Below are 12,547 nucleotides of genomic sequence, written 5' to 3'. Positions count from 1 at the left end.
AACAATTTAAAAAGGAAAAAAAATCTGCACGCAGCAAGTAGGGTTATTTTTAGTTTTAAGTGGCCGTAATCACATACAGCTGCATTTAGAAAAGAAATATAAGTAACTTTTGTGACCATCGGTATCCTGTTTAGTTCATTGTAGGGCACGGCTCATATCTTAGGGCATAGTTTGGAAGGTTAGGGAGTTTTACTTTTCCAGTCTTGCCAACCTTTGCATTGCTGGATGGGAGAATTGATGGTTTGTTCTTTGCTGAAGATTAAAGGTAGAAGAGCATGAGACAAGGCATGCTAGGTGGGGACAGGTTTCAAACAGTACATCAGATCTTACTGATTCCTTATTAGTGTTCCTCTGTTGTCCTTTCTCTTGGCAGTGAGTATTGCAAGTTTTGTGACTGTAAAGAGACCTGGAGTGACCGGCGAGAACAGCAACGAGGTTGCGAAGCTAGTGAATACTCTGAACACCATTCCTTCGTTAGGCCAGAGCCCTGGGCCGCTTGTGGTGTCCAACAGCAGCCCTGTGCATGGTTCCCAGAGATCTAGTGTTTCAGAGTCGTCATCATCATCGTCATCGTTAAAAGGTATGATTTACATACGAGCTGTCTTATAAAGATGAGGGATTTAAACTGGCAGATAGGAACAAACAAATGACTAAAGAAGGGAAGATAAGTTGAGCTGTTTTATGTATTTTTAATTAGTCTAATTTTGAGACACTCATGATAGCTACTGGGGGGTATATTTCAGCATACAGATTGTCAGAAGTTTGCATACTTCTGTTTTTTCCTGCCTCTCCAGTCTTTTTAGTAGTTAAAAGTATAGCTCTTGAAACTGTATTATTACAGTATGTCAAAAAGATGACCTGAACCTAAGAAGTGTAAGGATTCTCAATTTTTTGTTTTGTTTTGAGGTATCTTTTTTCTTCTCCTGTTACAGTCAGTTCATCTCCTATTCCCACATTTGATTTGCAAGATGGTGGCAGGAAGGTCTGTCCAAGATGCGATGCTCAATTTCGAGTCACTGAAGCTTTAAGAGGACATATGTGTGTAAGTAACCATTCTGAGATGAGCAGTTAATTGTTAGTCATTTATGACTGGAGTGCAAAGAATAATTCTCCCTAGATTAGGTACTTCCGTGAAAAGGAAGAATATGGCTAGGAGAAAGTGAGAGGCAAAGGAGAGGCCTTCCAGCATCCCTCACCACAAGTAGGCAGGGCCTCAATTTTATGTCCTGTTACAGCCAGGAGGTGCATTTGTTTTCCAGTTTTACTGACCAGTAAACAATCAGAAAACTGGATGTTGAATGTGCATTATTTCTTCCTTAAGAGTTTCCTGGAGTGCCTTTGTCTCCTCTTAGGTGATGGTTAGTTTTTGCCTGCTTACCTTTAATAGCATAAATAGTCCTTCCTAGATACTGTTTAATGCACAGCTTTTTTTTCCTTTTAGTACTGCTGCCCTGAAATGGTTGAATTCCTCAAGAAAAGAAAATCTCTAGATTCTGAACCAAACATTCAATCTGCAAAGCCTCCATCTCCAGAAAAAACTACAGCTGTTGCTTCACCGCCCTCTTCCACTCCTATCCCTGCGCTGTCCCCACCTGCTAAAGCCCCAGAGCCAAGTGAAAACGTAGTTGACTCATCCCAAAGTAAGCTTATTATGTTAGTAGATGATTTCTACTATGGCAGAGATGGTGGCAAAGTGAGTCAGCTACTGAACTTCCCCAAGGTTCCAACTTCCTTCAGGTGTCCGCACTGCACCAAGAGGCTAAAGAACAACATAAGGTAAGAGGAATGCAAGGTGCCACAAAAACAGTCTGCAGTGTTCTGAATGCCTCAAATCTGCAGAAGTAAAAATGAATTGTGAGCATCAGTCTCTCAAGCGCTACAAGTTTCCCATGCTGTAGGTTAAATCCAGAGCTAAAGCAGTAGAGTGAGGCAGTTTGTCCACCATCACGCAGTTGAGTCAAGAAAAAAGTTGTAAGATCACGTGGTTAGAATAATCACATCTGTAGTCTTCACCAGAGAAATCTCATTTACTGATTACTAGTCTTACTAGATCATAAGAAATAATTCTTTATGAAGAACTACTCTTTTTACCTTTATTTGATGCTTTTTCAACAGAGGGAGCTAATGAGAAAATACTGTTGTGAAATAGTGTATTCTTCTGAACAAGCCACTATGTTGTTCTGCTGTGATAACTGGACTACTGATTTTTTTTCTATAAGTTGCAATGTTTTGTCATGATCAGTGGAATACCTGTTTGGTGTCAGAAGTGCTCAAAAGCTAGTACTACGCCCCCCTGTACTACAAGATCTGTTCTCTGACTTCTTCTAGAGTTACAGAATAGGAGGTTGCTGGATAGAAGGAGATCTTGGTTTTGGTGGGAAGAGCAAGAAGGAAACATCTCAACACTGTTTTGCACCACAGTTTAGTTTTATTACTTAATCTTTAGCGTACATAAAAGTAATGATAAAATGGGCTTAAAAAAACTTCTGGTATAGCATTCATAGTGCTGTCAGGATTACAGGTGCAAAATGTTTGGATTTCTGTTCACGCACTTCCTATTCGCTTCCATAAGATTTATGAATCACATGAAGCACCATGTTGAACTGGATCAGCAAAATGGAGAGGTAGATGTCCACACCATCTGTCAGCACTGTTACAGGCAGTTCTCCACTCCGTTTCAGCTACAGTGTCACTTAGAGAATGTCCACAGTCCCTATGAGTCAACAAGTAAGTCGATTTTGCTTTTGTTGTTTGTTTAGGTTTAAGAGGGTGTTTGTCTTGGATTAATTGCAAATCTATTGAGAAAGGATGTACCTGTTCTGCCTTGCCCCGTGGAACGCTTGTAGGCCAGCAGAAAAGTCCAGCTAAATTACATTTTCCAAATATATTTTCAAGATTGTTTTAAAGAATGAGTTTAATAATAACTTCATGGCAGAATTTCATTTTTATTGGTACGTTCACATCTGATTTGAAATCACTTGCAGTTTCCTCATCAGGATATTTTGCTACTTAATCTCTTGAACAAAATGATGGGTAGAACTTCTGCGGCCTTCTGAAAACCTCTCAGAACATATTTTTATTATCTATTCAACTCAAAGCTTTGAGAGCTAGTAATGACTTCTTAAGGGTCTGTTATTATCAAAGAGACTTGTTGTAACTTCCAGTGTATATTTTCACATTGTTGTTGTTGTTGTCCCCCAGCTGTTAACCTGCTTTTTCTTTCTTTTGCAGCAAAGTGCAAGATTTGTGAATGGGCGTTTGAGAGTGAACCAATGTTCCTACAGCACATGAAGGACACTCACAAGCCTGGGGAGATGCCCTATGTTTGTCAGGTATTAGAAGTGGTTAAAGAGATGGACTTCATAAATATGTACTAGTCAATAAGAGGGAATCTGGCACTTACTGGCAAAGCGTGTGGCTCATAGTGGTCCAAAATAGACTTGGTCCATGGGACAGTGCTGTGGAGCCCATTGCATTTTTTTTCAGGTATGATCTTAAAGAGAAGTCCAGTGGCTATTAGGGCAGCACAAGTATCTTGTTTGTCATCAGTTCCCAGCACTGTGAAGTTGGATCAGCTTGATAGGCATTTGTTTAGTCCCAATGGCATTCAGAGCCTAATATTTTTTTTCCTCCCAGGGCCTGCAGGCAAATTGCTGTGCCATAAAGAGGAGTTGTCACTCTGGAGGAGATGAGATGCTGCTGCTTGTGTGACACCTTTTCTTGTCACTCTGTTGTCATGAGATTTGTGCTTGCATCGATTCTGAACATGTCATCTCCACCCAGAGGTCCTAACACTGTCCCTCCGAAAAAACAGAGAAGAAACTTCTAAAATATGTTATGTTAACACAGATTATGTTCCAAATTCTGCATTTTACATAGACCCTGAAAAAAATATAACATATTCGAACTGCTTTGCATTAACTGTCTCTCCCATTTTTTTTTCTTGGATCTGGATTTTGAATTGTTACTCCTTTCTCTTTATATGAGTAGTTTCAATCTGTTTCTCCAAACTGCTTTGAGTATGCACTGCTTGATTTAGTATCTTAAAGTTGGAATAAGCTAGCAAGTTCTTGGTTCCTAAATTCCATAGCTAAGTGTCTTTGGGGATCTGGATGTTGCCATTAAGATCTCCGTATTGCAGTGGTGGATATCAGATAGATTGTGAGATAGATGAGTAGAAATACTGTGTTACCTCACTGATTGTTTCTGTCCACTCCTTTAGGTCTGTCAATATCGTTCGTCGCTCTATTCTGAAGTGGATAGCCACTTCCGAATGATCCATGAAGACACGCGGCACCTGCTCTGTCCTTACTGTCTTAAAGTCTTCAAGAATGGCAATGCTTTCCAACAGCATTTCATGAGGCATCAGGTACTATGTCTGTCTTTGTTTACAGCAGTTCATTTTCCACAGGGATTCATAGTAAGCATGTGGTTAGTTGAGCATTTGTTTGGGGAGGAAAAAGAAAAAGAAAACTTGGTTGAAAGAAGAGTTTTAGTAGATGCTAGTAGTATTCACTCCGTAACAAATGCAATTTGCATGCTGTCATTCTAGACTTTTCATAGGGATTGTGGTGGAGAGAAGAGGCGTTGCTCCCTTAAGAATAGCACAGATTGATTTTACTTAACAGAAAAAAACATGTTTTGTTGGACTGCGTTTGCTTCATGAGATGATTAACCAACAGTAGGCTCTATGTTCATTTGGGTTTTAATTTTTCTTTTTATTTTCAGGTAATAAATAAATAATGCTGTATGCACACAAATGAAAATAATTTTGATAGCTAAGTATTCTGTTTCCAAGTACGTTGGCTATATCGACAACATATTTTATAAAGGTGTAGCTAAAGCGTATTTTCAGAATATAGAAATGTAGCACGCTTACCAAGTGCCTGAATTGATTTGCCCCAAAGTCCTTTATTGATTTACAGGAAAGGCAAGGCAAGTTTTGAAGGAATGTTTCCCCCATGTACTGCTCTGCTAGCATGCCTTACTTTGGCTTAGACAAGCTGGGTAAGACTTCTGTTCCATGACACTTCTAGTTCTGGTGTCTGTGCAGAGCCTGATGATTTTAATTTAAAAAAAGGGGGGGGGAGGGAATGTTGTGATGGAGACCATTCAGATGCTAAAATAGTGGGGCTGGCTATGGTTTCAAGGAGGAAATAGTGTTGGTTTTCTTTTCTTTTTTTTAAAACCAAAAAACATTCTGTGTTGTGACTTCTGTTTCTCTAAAATGGAATGTATTTAATTTGCATTTGCTTTAGAAGAAGAGTGTTTATCATTGCAACAAGTGTAGACTCCAATTCCTGTTTGCCAAGGATAAAATTGAACACAAGCTGCAGCATCATAAAACTTTCAGAAAGCCCAAACAATTAGAAGGATTGAAGCCTGGAACCAAGGTAAGAAATCCAGATTAACAGCAGGCATCGATCCTGGTTTCTCAGGAAATATCCACAGCATCTTCATTGACATGTTTTTGCTAAGCAATGCAAAAGTGATGTTTGCCTCATCTGCATCACGTAAATCACATTTGCTGGGACAGAAAACACTTCTTGCCACTCTGTACGCATGCAACTAATCTGATACTCCAGAGAAACTTCATAGTGAGAGAGAAGAGCTGAAAGTGGCACGCCAGAGTTAAGCTCTCCTAACTAAGGCATCTACAAGTGAAGGTACCCGAACTAGTTGTCTTGGATGCCTTCTGTAGTCATTAAGGAAAAACAGGCACTTCTGGGGCTTAAGTCATGTGTCCTTGGTCTAGGCTGCTAGTGTCCTGGGTGGGACAGGTGGTGTCGTAGAGCACCTGTTTATTAAGAGTCTGAGAGACTGCTTCAAACAGAGGAGTTTGAATTGGGATAGATCACTTTTGCCCTTGTGTTTTTAAGAGGTATGGCTCTGTTTTCTGCAGGTTACAATCAGGGCATCTAGAGGACAGCCACGGACAGTGCCAATATCTTCAAATGACATGCCGCAGGGCACTGGACAGGACACCACTCCGCTGTCATCGTCTACAGATCCCCAGCCCATCTTCCTGTACCCACCTGTCCAGAGGAACGTCCAGAAGAGAGCGGTCAAAAAAATGTCAGAACTTTTGGCTAAATTTCAAATTAAAAATATTTTAAAGGAAATGTAGTCACTTCTGTTATGCCACAGTGATGAGGTGGTCTGACCTTGTCTTAACAGTTGCCAAGGAAATTTTATGCTATGAGAACCTAGCTTCCCACAAAACCAGGGTTAAAGCATGCTATGAAAGCCCTTAAGATGAAACTGTGAAATGCAGAATTAGCTAGGCATTTTGATAGAGATAATGGGATTTCATCACCATAAGGACTATCTGCCTACACTGTGTCCTACCACCTTGTCTTCAACTTATTTTTATTTTATTTGTATTTGTTATCCACTCTTATATTGTGTTTCCTGGCTACAGCAAGTGTGAAACGTTTAGGGTGCAAGATAAGACTAATTTGACTGCAGGCTTCTGGAAGTTTACATGTCATTAACTTTGTCTTGGTGATTGTTATAACTCCAAAGATACCTGTCCAGCCACTGATGGAAATATCCCTCTTATCTTCAGGAGTGTCCTGGGGAGGCAGACTTGCCTGGAGTGCAGCTTCGAAATCCCTGACTTCCCAAACCACTTCCCTACCTACGTTCACTGTTCGCAGTGCCGTTACAGCACTTGCTGCTCCCGAGCTTATGCCAACCACATGATCAAGTACGTGTGATTCTTTGCTGTAGCAGCCATTCCTCCTGCCTGAATGTTGTAGCATCCCTGTGAGTGCTGCGCTGTAAGAAAGGGGTATCAGGAAATTTTAGTTCACTACAGTGCTCTGTAAGACGTGTATTCTGTGTCAGCACGGACACAGGTGTTAGCTTTGAAACGAGATGGGAAAACTGAGTGCAGGAGATGAAAGACTCATTCCAAACTGAGTATCGTGGCTAGTGGCGTGTGTGTACTGCATGAAGCTGCAGAGGATTGCCATTATTCAGTGCTCTAGGATTTCTTGCAAAATTCTCAGAGTGAACTTAAAAACATAATTTAAAAATATTAAAAAAATAATAATAATAATAATAAAAGTCATGTCGTGCTTTTACAAGCCTGCAGTCTGTACAGGACCATGGGTGGACCACAGAACAGGATGGTAGAACAGTTGCTATAAAATCTGGGCATTTCTAAATGCTATTGAACAGTGTATATTATTTATTTATTTATTCAGACATGGAATTTTCAATTCGTTGCATACAAGTCTGGCAGACAAAATGTTACTAAAACCAGAATTGTGTCTATCCTTGTAAATATTCTTTATTGTATATGGTTTTATAGCTCTTCAAATATCTGGAATAATTCTGACATTTAATAAACTCTGTTTTCTTACAGCAACCATGTTCCCCGGAAGAGTCCAAAATACTTGGCTTTGTTTAAAAACTATACTGCCTGGTAATGGAAAACTTGTCATCTTATTTTAATCATCTGGGAATCTAATGTGCATTCATTTTCTGATCTTCCAGTTCTGTTCTTTTCTTTCGTGATCATCTTAAGAAGTGCTACTTAATGTTCGCAAAAGTATACTGAAAATATATTGAACTGAAGGCAACTACTGTTGCCTGAAACTCCCATTGCTTTCCAGTGTTTTGGGGAGGGGGCACTGCCTGTATGCACTGGCGTGACATTTTTTTCTAAGTGTTAGTGAGGGGATGAACCTATTTTCATGTCTGATACTGATGCTAAGCTCACTCTCTTCTTTTCTTTCTGTTGTTGTTTTCCAGTGGTGTAAAGCTGTCCTGTTCCTCCTGTCTCTTTGTAACATCTGAGGGTGATGCAATGGCCAAACATCTGGTCTTCAATCCATCACATGAGTTTAGTAATATTATTTTCCGAGGTAAGAGTTGGAAAGGGAATAAAAAAGTTGAAATAATTAATGAAGGATATACTACATCATTTCATGGAGTCTGAATCAAATACAGCTGTGTGTAGCAATTGGCTGAGTGCTTACTGACTCCTGAGTTTTAGTAAAATGTGATGTTGGGGACCTTCTGAATGCGTCTTAATTGTTATGGAGATTGAGAGTTAAGCTTCAAGTGAGTGCACTCTGCCTGGAGCTCAGCTGTGTAAGGAGATTCTCAGGAGATCTTCCCAGGGAGAGACAATGCAGAGGGCTTCAGTCAGCTCCTCTGTTTCTCTGAGACATCATTGTACCTCCATGACACCAAGGGGCTTTAAGCAGCTGCTGATATTGGGATATGAATAGGGCCTAAAGCTGTCGTTCCAGCCATTTGTTGTGAATTACCAAAATTTGCAAAACTTAAGGACACTGCCTGCAGAGATCTGGCCAGACTGGAGCTTTCCTAACCAAACCCCTTGTGTTATTTCAAATGGATGTGGGGTTTTGCTGCTTTTCTTTAATGGCTGCTGGTGAGTGTTGTTCTGCACTGTTGAGCAGTTTTCACTTCCTGGGTTTGGTTGTGGCTGTATTTAAGCGCAAGTCCTCTTCGGGAGGGGGGTGGCTGAATGGAAGGGGGAATATTGGCTGCTCTTAGAGCAGATTGGGAATGCTGCAGGGATACTGAGCCTCATCTCTGCACCAGGACTTGTTTGCTTTCATTGACTTCTCGTTTGTTTGCAAAACTACAAATGTTTTGTTTTGTTTTTTTTTAACAGGGCCTTCTTGGATATCACATTCCAGGTAAACTGTTTGTAAACTATTATCTGCCATCATCTGTTTCAGTTTGTGGGTTGCTTGTTTGCTTTCCCTCAGCAGTTTCATTTTCTTGGTTTTAAGAAAGTTCTGTGTTCTCTCCTTTCAAGGCACGTTCAGCCCCAGGACAAAAGCATGAAGAATACATGCTCTGCCTATTCCCTGAGTAAAGCTGCTACTGTGAAAACAAAGTCTTCGTTACCTGCGAAAGATGACCTGGAGCCTGAGCTGACACCAGCAGCCTACAACAGGCCTCTGGTCTGCCAGGAAGAGGAGTGCTTAAATATTGATGCTCAAGAAGATGAGCAGCCAACAAAGGAGCCTGAACCTGCAAGCAAAAAGGAGCAGCTGTCAGTGAAGAAGCTGCGAGTCGTACTGTTTGCTTTGTGCTGCAACACTGAACAGGCAGCAGAGCACTTCCGAAATCCTCAGAGGCGGATCAAGCGCTGGCTACGGAGGTTTCAAGCTTTCCAAGAAGAGAACTTGGCATCCCTGTCGGAGGGCAAGTACCTCAGCTTAGAGGCTGAAGAGAAGCTAGCGGAATGGGTCCTCACACAGAGAGAGCAGCAGCTGCCTGTAAACGAGGAGACTCTCTTCCAGAAAGCCACCAAGATTGGCCGATCCCTCGAAGGTGGCTTCAAGATCTCCTACGAGTGGGCCGTGAGGTTCATGCTGCGGCACAACCTCAGCACGCACACTCGGAGGGCAGTGGCTCACCCGCTCCCCAAAGACGTCGAGGACAACGCCAGTTGCTTCATCGAGTTTGTGCAGCGGCAAATCCACACTCAAGACCTGCCTCTCTCCATGATTGCGGCCATCGATGAAATCTCTCTCTTCCTCGACGTGGAGGTGCTGAGCAGCGACGACAGGAAGGAGAATGCTCTGCAGACGGTGGGAACTGGGGACCCCTGGTGCGACGTTGTTCTCACGATTCTCGCCGATGGAAGCGTTCTCCCAACACTGGTCTTCTACAGGGGCCACGTCCAGCAGCCTGCCAACGTGCCAGAATCGATCATGTTGGAAGCAAAGGAGAACGGATACAGTGACGACGAAGTCATGGAGTTGTGGGCGACCAGAGTGTGGCAGAAGCACACAGAGTGTCAGAACAGCAAGGGCATGCTTGTGCTGGATTGTCACCGAACGCACCTATCGGAAGAAGTACTTTCCTTGCTGAGTGCCTCCAGCACTCTGCCGGCTGTTGTCCCTGCTGGCTGCAGCTCCAAAATCCAACCTCTAGATGTTTGTATAAAAAGGACTGTGAAAAATTTCTTGCATAAAAAGTGGAAAGAGCAAGCCAAGGAGATGGCGGACTCCACGTGCGATTCGGACATTCTTCTCCAGCTGGTTTTATGCTGGCTGGCAGAGGTCCTGGAAGTCATTAGTGACTCTCCTGAACTTGTACAGCAGTCCTTCCTGGTGGCCAGTGTGCTGCCGGGTCCGGACGGCACGGCCAACTCGCCCACACGCAATGCCGACATGCAGGAGGAGCTGATTGCCTCTCTGGAGGAGCAGCTGAAGCTGAATGGTGAGCAGCAGCAGCAGCAGCAGGCAGCGACCGAGGTCCAGGATCGGACCCAGGCCGAGGAATCTGCCGACCCAGAAATCCTCCATCAGCTCTTTGAAGGGGAAAGTGAGACTGAATCATTTTATGGCTTTGAAGATGCTGATTTGGATCTGATGGAAATCTGAGCACTGATCTGCGAATCGTGATCCAGAAAGGGTTATTTTTTAAATAAATGTTGGATGAGACCATTACACTTCCCTGTGGATTTGTGGGTTTAGGAAATTTGTAGGCGATCACTCAGATAAATAGCCATTTATGCTGTTCATTTATAAGTTTTGTGCTTTTTTAAAAGAAAAATCACTGTGTTGGTATTTTCTGAAAATATATTGTGGGTGAATATTTTTGCGTTTTCTTTACCTCACTGTATCATAGTTTTCTGTTTTTATTGTGCAGAAATGTTTTGAATTATACATTGTCAATGTGACCATTTCTAAAGAAAGGAAAAAATATGTAGCTAATGAACCAGTATATAAACCTTTTTGGTTGTCTTAACACAGACTTTTTTTTTTAACACTTGACCCAGAGATTTAGGTTTCTGTGGTAAATTTAGGTATGAATGATTGCTTTAATGTGTGAACCTCCTATAATTGGCCATTAAGATTTGGTTTGGGTTTGTTTTTTGTTTTCTTTTCCTTTTTTTTCCTTTAAAGAAGACTAATTATTTTGCTTGTGAATTTGGACATGGGGTAAAAACACAAGCAAAAGAATTTTGCCTGTTCAATGCCAGCAATGGTTCGTGGGAGCCACGATACTTTGAACGGGGGCCGAAGTGAGACGTGCAGTTAGGGAGTCAGGTGCAGTGCTGCCACAAACCTGCGGGGTTTGAGCTGACTTTGACACTGCGATGGTTCCTTTCCTCCAGCCGGGAAACCATCCGGCACCCACCTTGCTCCAAAGAGTTACTGACAGAGGGTACACGATGGAAGAGGAAAGTCAAGTCTGTCTTGACCTTCCTGTACAGTAGATGGGAGTTAAAGCTGTATGGACCATTAAGCGTTGACCTTTTAACTACTAGTAGTTGATAAACCTGCTTTAACCAGTGGCATCAGACACTACGTTCCTTAGAATTAGAAATCTGATTTAATGAAACAAACTGTGACGTGCACAAAAAGAAGACGTTTGTTTTTATTTTTCACTGCCAGCTTAAATTTTTCTACAATTTGCATGTTTGAGGGTTTTTTAATTGTATGTATTATGGTATAAACGGAAAGCATTTTGACATACAGAATTCAGAAGCACCTGCACCTTTCTGTTTCCATAGAGGTTTTGTGAACCTTCCCTATTACCTAAGGAAAGCAGGAAGCAGCATGTGCAGACCTGTAAATGGTTCATCTTTAAAATGTACATAAGTGGAACATTTAATAAAACCAGGGAAATGGATTTATAAACATGTGTTTTTATTATGAAGAACTATTTAACTCTTGTGATATCGTAATGCTTAATGTAAAGTGCATAAACAATTCTCTGAGGAGTGCAGGAGCGCGAGGCTGGCACGTGAGCTGTGCTTCAGAGCTGGGGCCAGGTCGCGGACTGGATTCCCTCTGTTCTTTCAAAGGGGACACAGAGTTGTTTTAGCATGTCCTGAGGATACCCAGAGATGGGATAGTAATTAAATGTGTTTACATGTCATTAACACTTGAGGCAGAATTCTGCCCAATTTACATTTCTGCAGACCCTACTTGCCCTTTAACTATATAGTAGGTTAAACAGAACAACCTACTCTCCTGAATTGAGTTTTTTTAAAAAATAAAATTCTGAAAAGTCATTAATAAAATACTGAACGAAGATTTAACTGCATTTTATTCTTTTTTGGGGGATTGCTCACACTCTCAAGTGAGAGCTTAATGGTTCAAGTTGTTAGGTAGTAGTAAATACCAGTCTTAAATACCTTCACGAATAATCAAAAGGCTAAGAAATACCGAATAATGGCTGAATTGGGTAGCGAAGCACATGTAACACCATTTTGTTACTATCCTCCTGCCAGCACTAGCTGAATGGGAACCAGCAGGGGCCTTGCAGGAGGTCTTGCAGCCTCGGCTGCACACAGCCTGCTGTAGGACGATCGGCTGCCTTTGATTTTCAGAGCCCTCGAAGCCCTGGATCTGCTGTCAGCAGGTAGAGCTGTAAGAACGAATATGGATCTTAATTACTCTGACCATTAAGATTAGAGAAGACACTAAAGCAACAGAAGTCAACCTTCCTTTCATTTTTTCCCCTCTGTGCTTTGAACTGAAGCCTTTAATAGGCACTGAATGCTTGAGCGTGCCTAGGATAAGCAAAATGCGGGTGTCTG

At 41.8% G+C, this 12,547-nt stretch overlaps 1 protein-coding gene across 7 annotated transcripts in view; it reads left to right on the top strand.

The window, feature by feature from the left end:
• POGZ (pogo transposable element derived with ZNF domain) overlaps positions 1-11,634 on the top strand; it is a 35,840-nt gene extending 24,206 nt beyond the window's left edge. For 6 of the 7 annotated variants that reach the window (XM_083813331.1, XM_083813332.1, XM_083813329.1 and 3 more), the window contains 13 exons: positions 374-580; positions 933-1,042; positions 1,442-1,776; positions 2,573-2,727; positions 3,232-3,332; positions 4,223-4,369; positions 5,259-5,393; positions 5,903-6,075; positions 6,569-6,709; positions 7,373-7,432; positions 7,762-7,874; positions 8,654-8,678; positions 8,801-11,634. In XM_083813331.1, the coding sequence (XP_083669457.1) occupies positions 374-580; positions 933-1,042; positions 1,442-1,776; positions 2,573-2,727; positions 3,232-3,332; positions 4,223-4,369; positions 5,259-5,393; positions 5,903-6,075; positions 6,569-6,709; positions 7,373-7,432; positions 7,762-7,874; positions 8,654-8,678; positions 8,801-10,379 (3,281 nt within the window). In that variant the 3' untranslated portion in view covers positions 10,380-11,634. The remainder of the gene's footprint in view (positions 1-373; positions 581-932; positions 1,043-1,441; positions 1,777-2,572; positions 2,728-3,231; positions 3,333-4,222; positions 4,370-5,258; positions 5,394-5,902; positions 6,076-6,568; positions 6,710-7,372; positions 7,433-7,761; positions 7,875-8,653; positions 8,679-8,800) is intronic. The other variant, XM_083813330.1, reaches the window with a different exon arrangement.
• Positions 11,635-12,547: the final 913 nt, after the last annotated feature.

The sequence above is a fragment of the Anser anser genome (genome assembly GCF_964211835.1).
Source record: "Anser anser genome assembly, chromosome: 28".
In the NCBI taxonomy this organism is placed as follows: domain Eukaryota; kingdom Metazoa; phylum Chordata; class Aves; order Anseriformes; family Anatidae; genus Anser; species Anser anser.
The sequence above is the reverse complement of the archived record's forward strand: the minus strand, read 5'-3'. Positions and strand labels throughout refer to the sequence as shown.